This window comes from Sinohyriopsis cumingii, chromosome 18 (genome assembly GCF_028554795.1).
Source record: "Sinohyriopsis cumingii isolate HCF-2022 chromosome 18, ASM2855479v2, whole genome shotgun sequence".
Taxonomy (NCBI): Eukaryota; Metazoa; Mollusca; class Bivalvia; order Unionida; family Unionidae; genus Sinohyriopsis; species Sinohyriopsis cumingii.
This window is the reverse complement of record NC_142978.1, coordinates 84,049,675-84,071,897: the sequence shown is the minus strand read 5'-3', so window position 1 is coordinate 84,071,897 and position 22,223 is coordinate 84,049,675. Positions and strand designations below refer to the sequence as shown.

At 34.2% G+C, this 22,223-nt stretch overlaps 1 protein-coding gene across 1 annotated transcript in view; it reads left to right on the top strand.

Annotated features, from left to right (window-relative positions):
* Positions 1 to 294: 294 nt before the first annotated feature.
* The window catches only part of LOC149777187 (telomerase-binding protein EST1A-like), a 134,248-nt gene continuing 112,319 nt past the window's right edge, over positions 295 to 22,223 (top strand). The window contains exons 1-2 of the mRNA XM_089942555.1: positions 295 to 401; positions 19,508 to 19,755. Coding sequence (XP_089798681.1) covers positions 305 to 401; positions 19,508 to 19,755 — 345 coding nt within the window. The 5' untranslated portion in view covers positions 295 to 304. The remainder of the gene's footprint in view (positions 402 to 19,507; positions 19,756 to 22,223) is intronic.

Sequence of the window (22,223 nt, the reverse complement as noted above, 5' to 3'; positions counted from 1 at the left end):
TCAGCTCAAAGGAAATTTATATCACGTGCTCATTATTCGATCGCCACTGCGAAACTGAGATCAGAGGGTGTAGAAAGCATGAGAATTAAAATATGCAGTTAGATAAACACGCCACACTGAATGACCATACGCACTTATTACTAATGTTGATTTATTTGGCCTATAAGTTAATGTACACATTATACATTTTTTAAATTTTCACACACCCATTACCAACATACACGTTTATAATAACACTGCAATGATTCCTCCCATTCCAAGAGCTCTTCAGTCTTGGAGACTGAGACAGTTTAAATTTCTAAAAATGGACGTTGTGAAAGTAACATTTAGAGAGCTTGAAGAAATAGCTAGAAGAAATAAGAAAAATATTGGAAATAACCAAAATTCTGGACAAAATATAGGTTCTGTATTGCTTTATATCACTGGTATATCAATCTACGGCACGTAAATTATTCAGCAATATGCAACACATTTCAGATGCTTGTGAAACATTTGAACTTTAAGTTGAAAGAATTTATCATCCCATCTAAATCATGCCACCTTTGTCCTATAGCATGAAATGCCATACCATTAAATCAACATTATGTATTTATAGTCGGATATGTATTTTTACTGTTACTGGAGGTCCCAGTGATCTATCGGGGATAATGGAAAGACCCGTGAGTTTCTATATTTCGGGCTTTGACATACGATATGACTCAAATATCGAAATTGAGTTTTAGTCATATAAACTAAAATAAGTACGAATTTAATCTTTTTTGCCAAAAGGCAGTGGACGTTTATGCTGTTCTTTTAAGCAGATTTCATCAACTTGCAGCGATAGTCGTCACGTGACAGTGGTAAGTTGTACAACGAAACAGAAAGCAAATTTAGAACCAAAACAATGTAAATGCATTTCGTTAAAGAAAAATATACTACCAAAGTATTATTTACTCCCACCAATAGGATTGGTCAATAGAACTTGAACAATGTGAACAATAAAACACTTGGAAATAATGCGCACAATTGTGATTTAATTATGATTTTCAGTGCAAGTATGCACTTTATTTATTCACAAAATAGAATTTTGTTCTCGTTTAATAAATGGTTTCAGCCCATTTAAACTTCCACAAGCAGATATATGAACAGTGTACATAAAGAAAACGTAGAAAAACTTTTAGACTTTGTATTTCCCCTGATCATAAAAATGAAGAAAAAACCTCGAAGCACAGGGCTGAGCAAATCCCATAGCCTGACGTCCCAGACTAGTCATTTTTGAAGTCGAACAAGTAAAATTTTCCAAGTCGCTAGTCCGGTACAAGTGGGTTTAAAAACGTCGGGCTAGTCCTTATTTTCGTGCTTTAATCACTATATCTGCCTTTATTTAGCCAATCATGCCCTCTGGGCGTACTGAATACTTGATTCTACCCCTCTTCGTGTATACATTTACATCCTTTTACCGCTTGACTGCATATTGGGCTAAATGACCAAATTATCGGCAAATCAAAACACGTCAAACAAAAGAAAGCCAGTATGATCAATTAGCAGTGTTGTAAGCTGTTTTGTTGCAATGAGTTTACTCAGTCTAGATCATAACGAGTGGCTCACTATGATTTTAATCCAGCGAGTCAGTGTAATTAAATTAATGAAAGGTACTTTACCGACATCAGTGTTGGTTTTCTTTATGAACTGATTAAATGACAGTAATGATTCTTTAATTAAAATTGATTATACGATGATTAACTTCCATGGGTGATATTGTGTTTGAAGCGAAACAATTACGTTAATTAATGAATTGTTTCAGTTCGTATTTAAAAGAGAAAATTGATGTTATGATCACTTTAGAAGTAGTTGTCAAGCAATCTGATAGTTACTCTGTGGATAAAATGAGTTTGCTAAATTATTTTCGCAAGTAAGGTAATAACGGCGATTCGGCAAAGGTAAATTTGTTTGAAAATGGAGGGATAAAACGTAAGACGGATACTGAGTGTGCGGTAGCTATTTCTGAGTGTGAATGAGGATTTAGTTCAATGAACTTAATCATGACTTCTTTAAGGAATTCCTTAAACCAAGAGTTTACAAATGCTAATGAACATTTCTGGAAATGGACCAGAGCTTGAGGACTTTAACCCAGACAGAGCTATCAACTGCTAGCTTAGTGCTGGCGCAGGTGGCAGACATATACATGGACATATTTTCAAATCCATCATATAAAACATATATACATGAACCTGAAGAAGCCAAATGTATAACAACCAATGTTTTTGAAAAATTAAATTCTTTTAACCCTTTACCTCATAGAGCATAGTGACAAAGTGCAGCTCGCTATACATAGAACACAGGTTACCTAGTCGACCGCATACGCATAGCTTGCCTGTGAACTATTAAGCAATGTAGTGTATGTTACGTTTAACAGCAATTTTAACCATTTTACATTTTTGGTACACATCTATTACATGTGGAACAATTTAAGAGTAAAGTCCGATTGTTATAGCTGTGTAATTATTTATCACGGAAGAATTTGCTATGTGCTTTAAAATCCGGAGAGAATTCGTTCACCGTCATGTCAGTGAGGCCGTGTGACCAACCGTAGAGCTGCCATTTCTCATACTCGAAATTTACAAGTTTTTCATATGTGTCTACATCACTAAGTCATCTAAATTTGATAATTTATAAAAACTAATTGCAGCCTATATCAATATCAGAGCCTTTACCTAGGTTATTGAATATTTCATAGTTGTGATTATAATCATGAAAACTTCGTAAGTACTGAACGAAATCCGCGACCGCCATTTTGGAGAGTGGAGATTACGACCCAGTTACTTTAAATAGCAGATATCGACCAGTACATAAACAGTGACCACGTGATCTGACGTAATTGTCATTCACAGAAATGAATGTAGTATCTAATAAGGGGTTTTCCCCGAACGTGGCGCTACGAAAACCGGCTTAAAATGGCCGTTGTTTACAGCAGACGTAAAAAGGCGCTTCTATGGGACTTTTGTAGAAGCGTCAAAGTCGCTTCGATGCGACTTTTGTAGAGGCGTCCAAAGACGGTTGTATGAGGTAAAGGGTTAAGAAATAATTATGTTGTATATCGTTTTGTTTTTTTCTATGGATTAAGCACACATGGCTCATCAAATCTCGGCAAGTGATTACCATTTTGTTACCAGTGAAAAATAAGGTGGGACTAGTGACGAGTAAGGTGGGACTAGTGAAGAGAAAGGTGGGTCTAGTGAATTTTCTGAAACCACTTGTCCTGGACTAGTGGCTAAAAAGAAATTTGCTCAGCCCTGAAGCATATAAATAGTAAATTGAATGTTTGGAATGTGAAGTTGAATGTAATTGGACTACATGTCATTTTAATCATTACACCATGCATTTCAGCCACATTGCTTAAAATCAGCACAGCAAAATTAATAAATTATTAATAATAATGATTATTGAATTCTAATTACTGGTATTATCTTCATTGCAATATGGTAATTACAAGTAGAAAAAGTATTTTATAAACTCATACTTTAACAATCATTTACTGTTAGTTTGTAAAACTTGACTAAAATTTTGACAAAGTCCCAAAAATGAAAAAGTTATTTTGAAACAATAAGTATAAAATGTATATGCACAAATGTCTTTACACTATAGTAGCCATGTACACCTCTCCCTCGATAACTCGCACACAACAGGGTCCACAAACATAGATTGCACTATAAGCGAGGACGCAAGTTACTGAGGGACCTCCAACATTAGAAAAATTCCACTTGCACATCGAGAAAACTGGGTGGGTGGGTAGGAACTGGGTTTTTTAATGACTAAATACATGTTTTACAATCATGTCGATAATAATTGATAATAACTAGCTTTTTCTAATGAAGTTATTCTGTATAAACAACATTTATTTTCAAAATGTCCAACATGTGAATGATTGTTCCAACTGGTTTCAACAACCATCATGTGTATGTGAAAACATCTGTGTATTACGTCACTCATTATTGCAGTTTTTCCCTTTATTTATGCACATTTGTGCATCAGGGATGCACACTGGAGAAAATTGATGCACACATTTTGTTGCCGTGCATTTTGTTTACACAAGGGATTTGCACAATGTGATAAGGATTTATTTAATATCCAATGCTTTGGATGAAGGATGTCATCATGTATACTTCTAGCATAAGTATAGTCAGGTTCCCTGTTTCATATGCTTCCTGTGTTGCACTCTGCTATATGGAGCATATGAAATCTGGAACCAGACTAGCATAGGCAATGTTATGGCAGAGTAGCTTCCCCATATCTCGCAAGCTCTCACACAATTTCCATTGAGCTCAGCAAGATGTCGTCCAGATGTTTAACCTCAGTGCTTGTTGCACTAAAATGTGATATCAAGATTAAAACAGCATGCACTAAGAATCATTAGCCAAGAAAGTGAAAGAAGCAGAACACAAAAGAGTAACTGTGGATCTAACTTTAATGAAAAATGGAGAAACTAATTCCCTTGACTTGAATACATCCCATCCACTGGGATTGCCGGTGGGACTTCTGATCGCATGATTGCGAAGACTGCAAAAGTAAATAATCCTTTCATGACAGGGTTTAAGAATATTAAAAAATCTGCCCTTGTTGGCCACAAGATATCTGGAGAACACATTATCACCCAAGACATTCACAACAAAGAAATCGGTAAACTTGGAGAGACAAATGTGTTATTTGGATTACAAAGGCAAGGGGTCATTGTAGATTTTGCTGGTTTGTAACTTTGCTGCAATAAAAGAAAGATCTAAAAGTTCAAGTGTAACTTAATAAAGAGAAAATGAATCATTAGCCTCTTTAAATTTTGGATAAATGTGTTTTAGGACAACCGATGATAGTACACATTTTATGCAAGGCAGTAAATTAACTGCCATTTGGTTAAAAAGATTTATTAGGCTTTTTGTATTGGCTTATATGTAATGTGTTGGTCTATAATATTGCTACAAAGAAATTATAAGGAGGCTGTTAAAAGTATGACTTTAAACTAAAAGAACAATAACTAATAAAATTATTCTTTGAATGGACAATGTATTTGTGTGTTAATTGTGCGTGTTGGTTTATTTGTATTTTGAGAGAGAGAGAGAGAGAGTTGTGCAAGTTGCAATATCCTGTTTCAAGCTGAAAAAAGTTGTTAGTACATTTTTGACCCCCACATTTTTTATTTTACCCCCAGTTCTGACCCTAAGTCTTTTTTTTAACATTCAATTTTACACCCCTGGGGGATACACTGGTTATTGCTTTGTTAGTCTGGTTCCCGGAGTGGTATTTTATAGTATGCTACCATGTCGGGAGTCAGAATAGCTGGAAACTAACCTAACTGTTGATACACCACCAAACAAGATTACTTTTTTCTTCAAAAACTAGCAAAATTTATATCCTGAGACAATCGCCTACATCAAAACTCAATTTTTTTATTGTTCAGTTAGTACAATATTGATGTAAGTAATAGTGAACTTCTTACCATCCTTGAGGATATCTCTAAGTGCCAGTTCAGGAATTCTCTGAAAATCACTTGCCCACAATGGTTTGTATCTGCGAAACCAAGCTCTTTATTTTATGAAGTTATTCATTTCGCTTGGTTGCCTTGCTAGATTTGATCACAGTTATGAATGGGTTGGTTAATTATGTTACATACATAAAAATATTTATAACAGTGTTCTGAAGTGGGTTGAACTTTTTTCCCCACGTCCTTTCTTTGATTTAAAAGACATAATTAACGTGATAATACAAAGGAGGCCAGCTTTTAACTCAGTGCAACAATGCAACAAATACTTCCATAAGTCAGTTATCAAAACACTGTCAGCACTTAATTAGGTTCTCAGAGAAATGCTTGCAGACATAGCTGTTGCGGTAGATTGACACATTTTACATTTAAATAAACATCACATTTATGATGATTACACTTACTGGTAATTGGAAATAAAAGATAGAATTAAAGCACAAATTTCACCTAATAAAAATCATTTAATTGGCATTTAAATATTAATGTACTACCTACACTAGGCATAAGTGACATTTTCATTGATTGATATTTCCTTGAATATCTGTAACTACTGTGTACTAAGATTGTTGTTTGGAAAGAAAATGTTGATTAAAATTTCCAGGTCATATTTACCGTTTTTGACCATAAAATGAGCAGTATATCAGCGTTTCAGTTACACATTTTGATTGTGATTTTCTAAAGTTCAAGAAATAGGGATACATTTTTAAAATATATTTTCTGGTTTTAAAAAATGGGATCCACGCCTGACCCTACGTTAGAAGCAGGTTTGCGAGTTATCAGGGTGCGAGGGAGTGGTGTATTTGAACTATACAAAATAGTAGTTACTTATGCCACAGGTGCATAACCCCAATTTAACACGTTTAATGGGTCTGTTACAAATTTTATGTCAATGTTTTGGACTTGGTCATTTTTTTGTGAAGATTTATAATCTTGAAAATATAGATTGTTTGTTCTAGTGAGAGTTAGTAAATATGTTTATCTATTTGTGGAATAAAACCTGGGGATTAGTTGTGCTAATGAGTGCTGGATGGAAGGACAGGTTGATGGACATGATTACTTTCTACCTTAACATTTATAGATGGGGGTAAAGAAAAGAAAATGATTGGGATGGCTTTGACTTAAAGGATCAAATATAGTACAGAGGAGTAAACAGTGGCTTCTTGTATTTTGTAATGGGACCATGTTATATGTGGATGCGCCAGTATTTCACGAGTCTGCTAATTTCAGTTTATTAAGATCATGCTTTGTAATTTTTCCCCAGTAATTTGACAGTTCATTTAATGGTTGAATGTAAATAAATTTGAGTTGGAATAAGAATTTGCACATAATTGATATACATTATGGCAAAAATATTTATGTCATTCTTCTTTAGTATTTTTCTTTGTTCTATGATAAGTATATTTCTGCAGTCAGCATGTTCCATTTTCTTATATGCAAATTCAGGTGAGCAGGACGCAGATAATTTGAACAAAAATATAGAACGATATACATATCAATACAAGAGAAGGAGAATCGGTACAAAACAATACTTAACATATATGTTATTTTAGTCTTCAGCAGTTATGAATAATTATTATTAGTTTGCCTTCTTATTCTTGAAATATCGAATTCATCTGAAACAGCATTTGCAGTCCTAGGCACTAATTTTTGTTAGTAAAAACGATAAAGACTTTTGAGAATACTCACTTCCCATCTGCAAATTCAAACAAAGTGACATGGCTCATAATCTGTCCCTACCCCCAATTCCATGCTAATTATCTTAACCCAGCAGCATGTTCAGTATAAAGGATACATTTCAAACGTGTTCCGCGTGCATAATGGATGAAGTAATTTACTCATCATTTAATAACCAGTTTTATGTGAACTTTCTACATTGAATTTGATCTTGTCTACTTTGGTAGATTGCTGATGTGTCACATGGTGAAATATGTTGTGTTCAAATCGTATTGGTGGTTAATGATTGTTCTGTTGGAGGTTAAATAAGAACCACCAATCAGGAATCAGTGTAGCTTATTCCCTGCATGACAGGAAGTACTAGCAAAGCAACAGAAATTTGTCTCTAAAGTCATTGGTATATAAAGTACTTAAGCAGAGATGCTGTCAGGATTTGTGACTGCATGATTAATGCAAAATATGTACAAATTTGCACACTTGGAGAACAGTGATGTATGAGAACTCCTGCAAAATTAGTTAAAGTCTCGCATGTGAAAATGTGCTCTACAAAGTGTATACTTTTTATTTAACCGTTATTGTCATGACATGTTTTTTGGGTGGGCAACTTTTTACACATCTGGGGTCTTCAAGCATAACAAAAATGGTTGTTAAACTAAATTAGATTGGCACATTGTGCCCTGGAATAGGCATTATTGCGTACGTTAAACCCTTCATAAAGGAAGTTTTAAAAATGCATGTATAAAATATAGGGGTGAAACGATTCATCAGTATATTGATACATTGATACTTTTGCTGCAGCAATACACATTGATACAAGACACAGAGAATCGATACAAAACAATGCTTTACTGTATGCAAGTTATTTTAGTCTTCAGCAGTCATGAAGAATTACTATTAGTTTGCCTTGTTATTCTGTAAAATTATAATTCATCTGAAAAAGCATTTGCAGTCGCAGGCACTCATTTTTATTAGTAAAGATGAAAAAGTCTATTGAGAATACTCTCTTGCTGTATACAAACTAATGCAGTGACATGATTCATAATCTACCCCCCCCATTCATGCTAATTATCATAATCCAACAGTATTTTTAGCATATATACTATACATTTCAAATATGTTCCATGTGTATAATGAAGTAGCGTATATACTATACATTCCAAACATGTTCTATGTGTAATGAAGTAGCATATGTACTATACATTCCAAACATGTTCTATGTGTAATGAAGTAGCATATGTACTATACATTCCAAACATGTTCTATGTGTAATGAAGTAGCATATGTACTATACATTCCAAACATGTTCCGTGTGTAATGAAGTAGCATATGTACTATACATTCCAAACATGTTCCATGTGTATAATGAAGTAGCATATATACTATACATTCCAAACATGTTCCATGTGTATAATGAAGTAGCATATATACTATACATTTCAAATATGTTCCGTGTGTAATGAAGTAGCATATATACTATACATTCCAAACATGTTCCGTGTGTAATGAAGTAGCATATGTACTATACATTCCAAACATGTTCTATGTGTAATGAAGTAGCATATGTACTATACATTCCAAGCATGTTCCATGTGTATAATGAAGTAGCATATATACTATACATTCCAAACATGTTCCATGTGTATAATGAAGTAGCATATATACTATACATTTCAAATATGTTCCGTGTGTAATGAAGTAGCATATATACTATACATTCCAAGCATGTTCCATGTGTATAATGAAGTAGCATATATACTATACATTCCAAACATGTTCCATGTGTATAATGAAGTAGCATATATACTGTATATTCCAAGCATGTTCCATGTGTATAATGAAGTAGCATATATACTATATATTCCAAGCATGTTCCATGTGTGTAATGAAGTAGCATATATACTATACATTCCAAGCATGTTCCATGTGTATAATGAAGTAGCATATATACTATACATTCCAAGCATGTTTCATGTGTATAATGAAGTAGCATATATACTATATATTCCAAGCATGTTCCATGTGTGTAATGAAGTAGCATATATACTATACATTCCAAACATGTTCCATGTGTAATGAAGTAGCATATGTACTATACATTCCAAGCATGTTCCATGTGTATAATGAAGTAGCATGTATACTATACATTCCATGCATGTTCCAGGGATGGTCCTGGCTTTTAAAAAGCTGTCGCCAAAAAAATCGCCAACCTCAATATTTTGTCGCCAATTTTCAAAAAGTGTCGCCAGAACAAGTAGTGTACATTTTTTCAAGTGTTAATTTAGTCTGTTAATGTAACAGGCAATGAAAATTACAAAAGATGGGTTGGTTAATACTCTAATTACAACAAGCATTAACAAAATGTTACAAAGTGTTACATGAAGATACGTCGCGATTTTAGGGCTGCCCACTTGTTGAATGCAGTTTCAAAGTCTAATTTTTCACATCTGTACATGCTGATTCTTATTAAATTCTCAAGAGATGAGATGCAGAGTTTATTTCTGATGTCAGTTTTTATGAGGTTCATCTTACTGAATCCACATTCACAGTCTAAAGTGCTGACAGGTGACACCAGTAGTCTCTCAGCAGCCCCCCCCCCCACCCTTATGGCTAACTTCACAAAGCTTGTAGTGAATTGCTTCCTAAATCCCAAGAATGATCACTGAATGCTGTATAAATTTTCTCAACAAACAAAATAGGATCTCCATTCCCACGAATGAAACTTACATGAGTCAACACTTGGCAATATTGTACCGTATATATAAGCATAAATTCACACCATATTTAGGTATTCTTTCACTCCTGTATTTTGAGAAATAAATAATTATTATTAATTATGCAAAACTGTTTTCTTTTTAGCTATTTTTTGTTGCGGAGTTTAAGTCTCTGCAGCCGTAACACGGGATTGATGGCAAAAGGAAAAGATCAATGAGTAAAATGCTGCACTGGCGACAGATATAATTGTGATTGAGATTTTTTCCATTTGCTTTGTATATATACGCAGTAGTCGGTACTTCAAAGGTTATCAGTTTTCTATGAAGGTTCAACAAAACTATTGTATTGGTATATGTAAAAAAACAAAAAGAAAAACAGAAGGATTAGTCATTCAATTAATTGTATCTGTTCTATTCGCGTCTTCAGAAGTCGGTCAGTTGTAGGTATAGTGCGGTAGCATGAATGACTGTATCACAGCATACAGTACTCAGCCCAGATGTCAGCATAAGCAGATTAAGATGTAACAATGCACTGTAAAGATAGGGTTGTCAATAAGAACAAAGGATCGTTTGTTTAACAGATTGATTCCAATGCATTACTTAGTCAAGTTTGTGGCTTCCTTTCGTTCTGGCTTTAAATTTATTCAGTCCAAATCCATGATTGTATGTACAAATTAAATAACCAAAAAGTCTGTCGCCAAAAAAAACTCCAGATGGGATATTTTTGTTGCCAATAAGGAAAAAAAATCGCAATTTGCGACATTGGCGAAGCCCAGGATGATCCCTGATGTTCCATGTGTATAATGAAGTAGCATATATACTATACATTCCAAACATGTTCCATGTGTATAATGAAGTAGCATATATACTATACATTCCAAACATGTTCCATGTGTATAATGAAGTAGCATATATACTATATATTCCAAACATGTTCCATGTGTATAATGAAGTAGCATATATACTATACATTCCAAACATGTTCCTTGTGTAATGAAGTAGCATATATACTATACATTCCAAACATGTTCCATGTGTATAATGAAGTAGCATATATACTATACATTCCAAACATGTTCCATGTGCATAATGAAGTAGCATATATACTATACATTCCAAACATGTTCCATGTGCATAATGAAGTAGCATATATACTATACATTCCAAACATGTTCCATGTGTATAATGAAGTAGCATATATACTATACATTCCAAACATGTTCCATGTGTATAATGAAGTAGCATATATGCTATACATTCCAAGCATGTTCCATGTGTATAATGAAGTAGCATATATGCTATACATTCCAAACATGTTCCATGTGTATAATGAAGTAGCATATATGCTATACATTCCAAACATGTTCCATGTGTATAATGAAGTAGCATATATACTATACATTCCAAACATGTTCCATGTGTATAATGAAGTAGCATATATACTATACATTCCAAGCATGTTCCATGTGTATAATGAAGTAGCATATATGCTATACATTCCAAACATGTTCCATGTGTATAATGAAGTAGCATATATGCTATATATTCCAAGCATGTTCCATGTGTATAATGAAGTAGCATATATACTATACATTCCAAACATGTTCCATGTGCATAATGAAGTAGCATATATACTATACATTCCAAACATGTTCCATGTGCATAATGAAGTAGCATATATACTATACATTCCAAACATGTTCCATGTGCATAATGAAGTAGCATATATACTATACATTCCAAACATGTTCCATGTGTATAATGAAGTAGCATATATGCTATATATTCCAAGCATGTTCCATGTGTATAATGAAGTAGCATATATGCTATACATTCCAAACATGTTCCATGTGTATAATGAAGTAGCATATATACTATACATTCCAAACATGTTCCATGTGTATAATGAAGTAGCATATATACTATACATTCCAAACATGTTCCATGTGTATAATGAAGTAGCATATATACTATACATTCCAAATATGTTCCATGTGTATAATGAAGTAGCATATATACTATACATTCCAAACATGTTCTGTGTGTAATCAAGGTGCATATATACTATACATTCCAAATATGTTCCATGTGTATAATGAAGTAGCATATATACTATATATTCCAAACATGTTCCATGTGTATAATGAAGTAGCATATATACTATACATTCCAAACATGTTCCATGTGTATAATGAAGTAGTATATATACTATATATTCCAAACATGTTCCATGTGTATAATGAAGTAGCATATATACTATACATTTCAAACATGTTCCATGTGTATAATGAAGTAGCATATATACTATATATTCCAAACATGTTCCATGTGTATAATGAAGTAGCATATATACTATACATTCCGAACATGTTCCGTGTGTAATGAAGTAGCATATATACTATACATTCCAAACATGTTCCATGTGTATAATGAAGTAGCATATATACTATACATTCCAAACATGTTCCGTGTGTAATGAAGTAACATATGTACTATACATTCCAAACATGTTCTGTGTGTAATCAAGTAGCATATATACTATACATTCCAAACATGTTCCATGTGTATATTGAAGTACTTGACTCATCATTTGATAAGTGACTTGTAAGTGATGTTTCTACACTGAATTGCATCTTGTCTACTTAGGTTGATTTTAAAGCTTTACTTTTGGTGTGTCGCACGGTGAAATATGTTATATTAACTTCTCATTTGTGGTTAATGCTTGTTCCGGTCCAGGTTAAACAATAACTACCAATCAGAAAATAATGTAGCTTATTCCCTGCGTGACAAAGAGGAAGTGTTGGCAAAGCAGTGAGTGATTTTGAGTCTGTAAATGATGTTAAATATGAGTCAGAGGTACATTTTGGATGTATGGTCAGTCTCCCTTTCAGCGGTATTTCGAAATTAAATGTAGAACGAGCAGAATACTGAGCCTAATTAAAATGTGGATAATTTTAAAAAAATTAGAATGCAATTTTGTTATCAATTTGGCCCAGCCTATCATATGCTACAAAACCATATATCCATAGCAGGGTTAAGATAAACTTAATAAGTAAGGATGAAAAAAATTATATTAATTAGTAAAGATATTTATTTTGAATACCTCTGTCTGAACAAGCAGACTATGGCATTGATAGACTAAAAACCCTAATACAGTATTATGGAACAGATAAGAAATCTGGCATAGTAGTCAGTAAACTACTGATTCAAGAAGTAAGTTTATGAAGTGAAAAATCCATTTTGGAGCAGATGTATCCAAAAGGTAATATCTGAGCTCTGGAAAATCCTAAATAACAGCCACAAAGATCAGATTCACAACACCTTCAAGGTGACAAAGTGACCTATGCATATGCCACTTCAGAAGGAAGAACAGAAAGATATTCATACACAGATAAGGAACAGATTATGCTCAGAAATAATTAACAGACTAATACCTATACTGTACAACTAGAGTGACATCTTTTAAAGATTTCGTTTCAGTGGAGCTCTAAGAAAGTAGAGTGTTGAAGTGTTAGGTAAATATTTAATCATGACAGTTTACTCTTTCCCATCTGCCTTTTCTACTCTCCTCTTCTTTCTGTAACAAAGGGTGAAGCCCACTCACCCCTACCCCCTTAAAATAAAATCCTGGCAGCATCTCTCCTTAAATTATACATGGGGAACAAATTTGGAATTTCTCATTTTATGCAGAGATATTTAACCAGTGAATGAAGGTGCTGATGGAATAAATAAAATTACCATTTAATCGGGGGGGGGGGGGCAGATTTCAAACAGCTGAAGTTTTATAAGCTTGTGTAAAAACTTTTTAAACATTATAGAATAGGACTGGGTGTTGTCGATAGGTTTCCTTCACGAACAAATACAAGTACCTGTGGCCACAGCAATCTTTTACAATGTGATACATTTTGTTGGTATTCATCCTCATTCCCATGCCCAGATTTGTTCTAGATGAGATTTTCTTTGCACGAGGAAACTACGTTATTTGTTTGTTCTGTTTTGAAGATAACATCGTAATGTCTTCCAAGTTTAAGTGAGACATGAAATTGGTAATAAGATGTTTCAAAGCATTCATGCCATGCAAAACAAAGTCCTGGTTTCTAAAGTGAATTAAATGGAGCCACCATTAAATGACCTAAAATGATGAATAAAATTGTCAGACAAACAGCAGGTAGTCTGTTTGAAAGTAAATTTGTTTTCTTTTCATTGATGAGAAGTGCATATAAATATATGATAACTATATCTCTATTTGTAATCTGCATACAGGAAATACAACCATTATGTCAACATACATAAAGGGGCACCACCTACCTTTCAAAGATGGAAAGACCATGAAGTGTATCAATATGTATCATATCACAGGTTGTGTATTGTGAATCATATTGATACATGACACAGGTGTATCGTTTCACCCCTAGTGTTTGGACTAGCAAGCTACTGTATATACTTGACTCTAAGTCACCCCCCCTTTAGGGCTTCAAAAGGCCAATTTGTCTTTGACTCTCCTGCAAGTCTGGGTGTATTTTAGAAGTCATATGTCTGAAGGGATGACTTTCCATCAGTGAAAAATAAACAAGCCAAACTAGATAGATAGACAGACCAGACAGTCAGAAAGATGGATGACAGTTGAAAATACAATTACATGTATAATATTGAGTGGAATATGTAACATATAAATTGACAACTTACATTTTGTCCTAATTAAATCCATTAAAATCCATAATGCTTGACATTTTAAATCCATTTATATCCTAAATCAATGAATTAAATTTTAGGTCACATACCTTTATAAAAATGTTAGTTCAGAAGGATCTGATTCACAACATCCTGTAATATGTTAATTTCATGAATCTTACAAATAAATAGTAAAAGTTAAGTTCATATTTTTGTCATTCAGAGTCACTGTCACTATTTAAAGTCATCTGTCCAAATATTCATATGTCATCTGTCCAAAATGTCATCTGTCCAGATATTCTTCCTCTTTGATAAAGTTCTGAAATCTTCCAACATCATCAAGCAATTGGATATTGTCATCATTTAGTCAGTATTAATTTTGTCTGGTGCAGTTTCATCTGCTTCACTGTGTCATGTGGGTGCTTATGTAGAGGCTGATCCTGGGTTCTGTAAGTAGCACTTTGATCATACTGTCTGTGGAATCTATTAAAGGCTGCAACTAAACACGTATCAGTTGTGGTTAAGATCACAAGAAGTTTGAACAACCAGCCACTGTATCTTGGCACTGAGCAAGTATCATACTTGTCATCTTTGCTAGCCAAGGTTCCGATATGTTAACCCTATGTACACCTTGGCGGTTAAAATAGTTATTTAAGTGCTTTGTCCTAGTGACATATATTAGATTTCATAAGTTGCCTCCCTTAGTATGTAATGCCAGCTAACCAGTAGCATGTAACAGTGGTGCATTGTACATTGGTTGAAAATAGTGGAGGCAGTTGACTTCAAAATGATACTTTGTAAGTTTAACATCGAAAGTATGACTACTTACCAGGAGAGAAGCCATTACATATTTATTGAGTGAAAGGTATTTGTACAAACACAGACCAGCCTTGGGTTTGGTGCATTGGATATGGCCATGTGTTTAGTACATTGTATATGGCCATGGGTTTAGTGCATTGAATATGGACATGGGTTTGGTGCATTAGATATGGCCATGGGTTTGGCACATTAGATATGGCCATGGGTTTGGCACAATAAATATGGCCATGGGTTTAGTGCATTAGATATGGCCATGGGTTTGGTGCATTAGATATGGCCATGGGTTTGGTACATTAAATGTGGCCATGTTTTTAGTGCATTGGATATCATATGGCCATGGGTTTGGTGCATTAGATATGGCCATAGGTGTGGTGCATTAGATTTAGTCTTGGGTTTGGTACATTAGAAATGGTGATGGGTTTGGTGCATTAGATATAGTCTAGTGTTTGGCACATTAGATATGGCCATGGTTTGGTGCCTTGGATATGACCATGGGTTTGGTGCACAAGATATTGTCAAGGGTTTGGCACGGTAGATATGGCCTTTTGTTTGGTGCATTAGATATGGCCATGGGTTTGGTGCATACATTTTATATCAAATTTTACTGTGAAGCTAAGGATGTTATATCAATTCCATACTTAAGCAAGAAACAAAGAATAGGGATATATTTCTTATTACTCTAAGATCAAAAGTGGACATGAGATGACTGACATATTTTGGAATAAATGACAATAAAAATTGCGAAGTTTTGTGAACATTAATTACAGACTTTAAGTGGTGTAAACTTGCCTGTGGTGTTCCATGTATGTTCAGGGATGGTCCTGGCTTTTAAAAAGCTGCCGCCAAAAAAATCGCCAACCTCAATATATTTTGTCGCCAATTTTCAAAAAGTGTCGCCAGAACAAGTAGTGAATATTTTTTGAAGTGTTAATTTAGTCTATTAATGTAACAGGCAATGAAAATTACAAAAGATGGGTTAGTTAGTACTCTAATTACAATAAGCATTAACAACATGTTACAAAGTGTTATATGAAGATCCGTTGTGATTTTAGTGCTGCCAACTTGTTGAATGCAGTTTCAAAGTCTAATTTTTCACATCTGTACATGCTGATTCTCATTAAATTCTCGAGAGATGAAATGCAAAGTTTATTTCTGATGTCAGTTTTTATGAGGTTCATCTTACTGAATCCACGTTCACAGTCTACAGTGCTGACAGGTGACACCAGTAGTCTCTCGGCAGCCCCCCCCCCCTATGGCTAGCTTCACAAAGCTTGAAGTGAATTGCTTACTAAATCCCAAGAATGATCACTGAATGCTGTATAAATTTTCTCGACAAGCAAAGATCTCCATTCCCACGAATGAAACTTACATGAGTCAACACCTGGCAATATTGGACCGTATATATAAGCATAAATTCACACCCAATTTAGGTATTCTTTCACTCCTGTATTTTGAGAAATAAATAATTATTATTAATTATGCAAAACTGTTTTTTTCTTGCTATTTCTTGTTGCGGAGTTTAAGTCTCTGCAGCCATAACAAGGATTGATGGCAAAAGGAAAAGATCAATGAGTAAAATGCTGCACTGTCGACAGATATAATTGTGATTGAGATTTTTTCCATTTGCTTTGTAATTATACGCAATAGTCGGTACTTCAAAGGTTATCAGTTTTCTATGAAGGTTCAGCAAAACTATTGTATTGGTATATGTAAAAAAAAAAAAAACAACAGAAGGACATTCAATTAATTGTATCTGTTCTATTCGCGTCTTCAGAAGTCGGTCGGTTGTAGGTATAGTTCGGTAGCATGATTGACTGTATCACAACATACAGTACTCAGCCCAGATGTCAGCATAAGCAGATTATGATGTAACAATGCACTCTAAAGATGGGGTTGTCAATACGAACAAAGGATCATTTGTGTAACAGATTGATTCCAATGCATTGCTTAGTCAAGTTTGTGGCTTCCTTTCATTCTACCTTTTAATTTATCCAGTCCAAATCCATAATTGTATGTACAAATTAAATAACCAAAAAGTCTGTCGCCAAAAAAATCGCCAGATGGGATACTTTTGTCGCCAATAAGGAAAAAAAATCGCAATTTGCGACACTGGCGAAGCCCAGGACGACCCCTGATGTTTATTAGATGTTATCTATTTTAGAAGTGTAATTTTCGCAACTTTAAAACATAGTTGTAATAGACATACATATAAATAGTTGTACCTCTTAAGAATTGAGTATTTATTTAGACAAATTTGAACATTTTCATTAAAGGAAATGAAAATGTGGATGAAATACAAAGAATGAAATTTTCCTGCAAATATGATGATGTTACATATTTGACTTTATGCCTATAACAGCATTCAGACTTAAACAATCATGGAGTTTATGTACATGGTATGTACAGTAATTAAATATAGGCAGTTTGTGAGCATAGTGCAGTTTTCATTTCTTTTAGAAAAAAATTCATCAGTGTGAGTTCTTGTATTACAAAACTTTATAGCCATTCAAAGGTAATCCATTTTACATAGCAACTTCGTAATAAAACATATTTGTGCTTGTGTAATGTACTCGTTCTAGAATTGTAAATGCCTTGCATCATGTTGGCTTTATCCTGACATAAAATTTTGAGTTTGATTACATTTTTATGATCAAATAAGGCATGATTCAGACAGAGGACTTTGCTCTCACTGAATTTATTAGTGTGGTTAAGATGGTTGGGGATTGGGGAAAGGCAGAAAAGAGTTGGATGACATCACCATTTGTCATAAAGTTTGGCATTTTTGCTGGAAAAATTAAACTCTTAAGCAGTGTGTTTACAAACTTCCAGCATGATGACACTTTTGCACAGGTATTGTCACGGGCCATCAGATGTACTCTGTTGCTTATGGCATCAGAATTATTCAGTTAAACCAATCCAGTTAAACCATTAGACCAGTGGTTCCCTATGTTTTCTTTTGGCAGGGACCATAAAAAATATATTTTCTCTGCCTCTTGACCCTGTTTCCACATTTTGATAAGTTTTGCACCCTCAAAAGAGATCCTGGCATCCCTCCAAGACCATCCAGAACAGTGACCCTGATTTGGGTCACAACCTGTTGGTTGGGAACCACTGCATTAGACAGTGTCACTCAAATTGTTACTAGCATAATATACATTAAATGCAATGGGGTGAACTTATTACATTGGTGAAGAGGTGCATGGAAACATGGCTAATTTGCACTAATTATTCTGGTAACTGCATGATACAAATGCATATGTCATAGAGATTAAAAAGGATTTTTCAGTTTGGTTGACTACAGAATAGTCATTAAGAAATGTTAAATTTTATGTACATAAAAGAGTAAGAGGATAGTTCATCCCATGATGTTCCAAAGTATGACATTGTAGTCATTGAAGAGTTTGAATGATGTTTCTCTGATGCAATCATTTAGAGCTGAGCATAGTACTGGTCCAGTATTCTTTTCATTTTTGATGAGGAGAAAGGATTTTGCCAATCATGCTGCATTATGGAGAAATACTTTGGATGACGCTCTCATCCAATGAATAAAATGAATAGGTTCGCTCATGGAAAAAACTTAAGATGAAAATGATAGAAACATGACTATTAGGTTTATATCAAAAGTAGTCAGAAAAAGAAGACCAATTCTGAACATGAACTGTAGGCCACTGCAGAAGACAATATTAGTCCTACAGAAAGTTAGTAAAAGCTAGTATATGCATGTACACTGTCTTTTATCATGCAGAAGAAGCAAATCACCATTTCAAACCTTTCCTATAATTGATTGGTTTCATTTGGTATGGTGTTTTATGGCAGATAAAAACAGATCGGTTATTCAGTCCAGAGGCAAGGGGACGTAAGTGCTCTTCCCAAGGACATGCTTCAGTAGCTAACATAGGCCGATCTGAAGTTAGGATTTGAATTCAATCCTTTTGGTTGTGAATCAGTTATGCTAACCACTGAACCACCGTGGTTTTGTAATTAAATGGAAATTAAGGTAATAAGGGAGGACCTGTGTTGAAAACTTTATATCTTATCAGACCATTTCTAACAACTATTACAGGGTCACATGGACTAAAGCTGGTCAGATGCCATAGTTTACTTTTTTCTTTTTCTCTTGCAGAAAGGAAAGACTCTAAACAAGAGAAAGCAAGAAAGGCAAAGCGACCTGAGAGAGGGATCTATCGCCCACCTACCATCCAGAGGCTTAAGCAGGAATCTGAACCAAAGAACACTGACAATAATGTAAATAGCACAGAAAGTACAAATGCAGATCAGAACAGAAAGAGTCATCAAGTACCATCTGCTGAGAACTGGGAAGAGGAGGTGTTTGATACAGGCATTTTGAAAGACAGCAGTGAGGAAAAAGAGGTGACAGTTTTCATTCCACATAAATCATTTGAGATAGCAAGGTATTTGATATGGCCAAGTTCTCTGACCCTGCCCATACTCCTCTTTTTTTTGTGGGTGTTGTTGGGTGGAGAGATACTTAACATTATGATTCCAGATTTCAAACAGTACACAATTGTTGGTCACCTGTTTGATTTTAAAATGCCTTACACTAGTACATCATGCTATATTTGTCTATCCATTTTGGTTTCTTCACATTAACTTTAATTATAATGTACACTCCTTCAACAGACTTTGAGGAAGGCTTGCACATGGGGCAAGGAAGAAGCCTATTGATTTGGGGTTCAAAAGATCAAGGTCAATGTGACTAATCAACAAAACTGATTTCCAGACAATAACTTTTTTTAGAGACCACTTACATTGACCAGACATTGTTTTGTTGATGGCTTTCACTTGGGCGATTTGTTTTCTTGGTTATACAGCATTTTATAATCAAAGGTGTCAGTTATAATATCATAATGAAGAATATCAAGACATTTAATCTGATAATAGTTTTCTTACTTGCCATGTCAGCTTTAGACCAGCTTTAAAATGTGTCCTAATCTCTCGGATGAAGACACATTCTGAGTGTTCTCCAAACTTTCATCAGAAGCTGTTAAAGTATGCACACAAGTAAAGGTGTAACTGAACCACAGGATGATTCTAATGCTGGATTTGCTACAGCTGCTAACATTGCCCTGCAATACAGTGTTACGACTTTATGGTCTAAAACTAAGGAACAGAAAAGAGTAAAACCCAAAAACCAAAAAGTTTGTAAAATTTAGCAAATAATTTAATTTTCCTTAAATACACAGTGAAAAATTAAATCTAACTTTCATTATGGTTAATGAAATCCTAAATAGTCCTTAAAGTTCTATCACAAGTCCAGAACTGTAGAGTATTCTCAATGAGTTCCAGTGGTGTTCTGAATGAAGCTGACTCTAGTGTGCTGATGTGCCATTAGTCTGGAATAGTTAAACATGTTAACAATCTTAATGTATGACAATCATATAATCCAAAATGTCTTTACATGAATGTTTAGTAATTCCAACACAGCTACTTAATACTAAAGTTTATGAGCACCTTGTAATTTCAATGAATAATTGAAATTAATAAATTAAATCCTCTCAGCTGAATGCAAATAAATGACTCCACTTAGACTGTTGTTTAAGACAGGAATAACTAAATCTCATGTAAACATTCCCTTATATTAAAATCTAATATGCAATTTCAAAACCAGAAAGAGAGACAAATAATCATTTCCAGAATATTCTACTTGTCAAGAAGGTCAGGTCCTTTAGAAGCTAGCCAATCAGAAATTAGGTCACCTGGTTTTCAAAGAGGGAAACTGTTGACTTTAACTTAAATCCCCTCATATTCATCAGCAAGATTTCTTCTACAGCTTACATGGTAAAAAGACCACAATAACTTATTTACTCATACAAAATGACCTCATCGCATAGTTCAAACCCACAATGAACAAAATGGACTCAATTGTCTATTTAATGTTTTCTACTAAACGACCCTGACAATCTACAAACGTGAATAAAAAATGAAACACATAATACAGATATACATAACAACAGGAAATACAGATATGCCATTACTACCAACATAACTGCCAACCCTCATGATTTTGGTATGAATTTCACGATTCATGCCCCATGCATGCATGCCAACCATTATGCTTTTGGAGTATTCATTAAGCTTTTTTTCATTAAATTACGCCCTATGCATAAATGTATTCGGATTACGCGTTTTCAGAATATCCCCCTCCGAAAGATTAATAATTTGTTTTCTCATTTTTATTAACATTCCATTAATCCCACGGACCGTATTCTAGAAAAGACGGCTTCTGTGTAATTACGACATAAGAGTATGCTTGTCTGTGGATTTTCATGCACTTTCCTAACAGTATTATGTTCTTTTTATAGTAGCTGCCCTTTTTCCAAGAAACATGCTGGTTCTACTTTCAAACTTCTGATATTGGTTTCTACATTTTGATATTGGTTTCTACATTTTGTTGGTATTCATCCTCATTCCCATGCCCAGATTTGTTCTAGATGAGATTTTCTTTGCACGAGGAAACTACGTTATTTGTTTGTTCTGTTTTGAAGATAACATCGTAATGTCTTCCAAGTTTAAGTGAGACATGAAATTGGTAATAAGATGTTTCAAAGCATTCATGCCATGCAAAACAAAGTCCTGGTTTCTAAAGTGAATTAAATGGAGCCACCATTAAATGACCTAAAATGATGAATAAAATTGTCAGACAAACAGCAGGTAGTCTGTTTGAAAGTAAATTTGTTTTCTTTTCATTGATGAGAAGTGCATATAAATATATGATAACTATATCTCTATTTGTAATCTGCATACAGGAAATACAACCATTATGTCAACATACATAAAGGGGCACCACCTACCTTTCAAAGATGGAAAGACCATGAAGT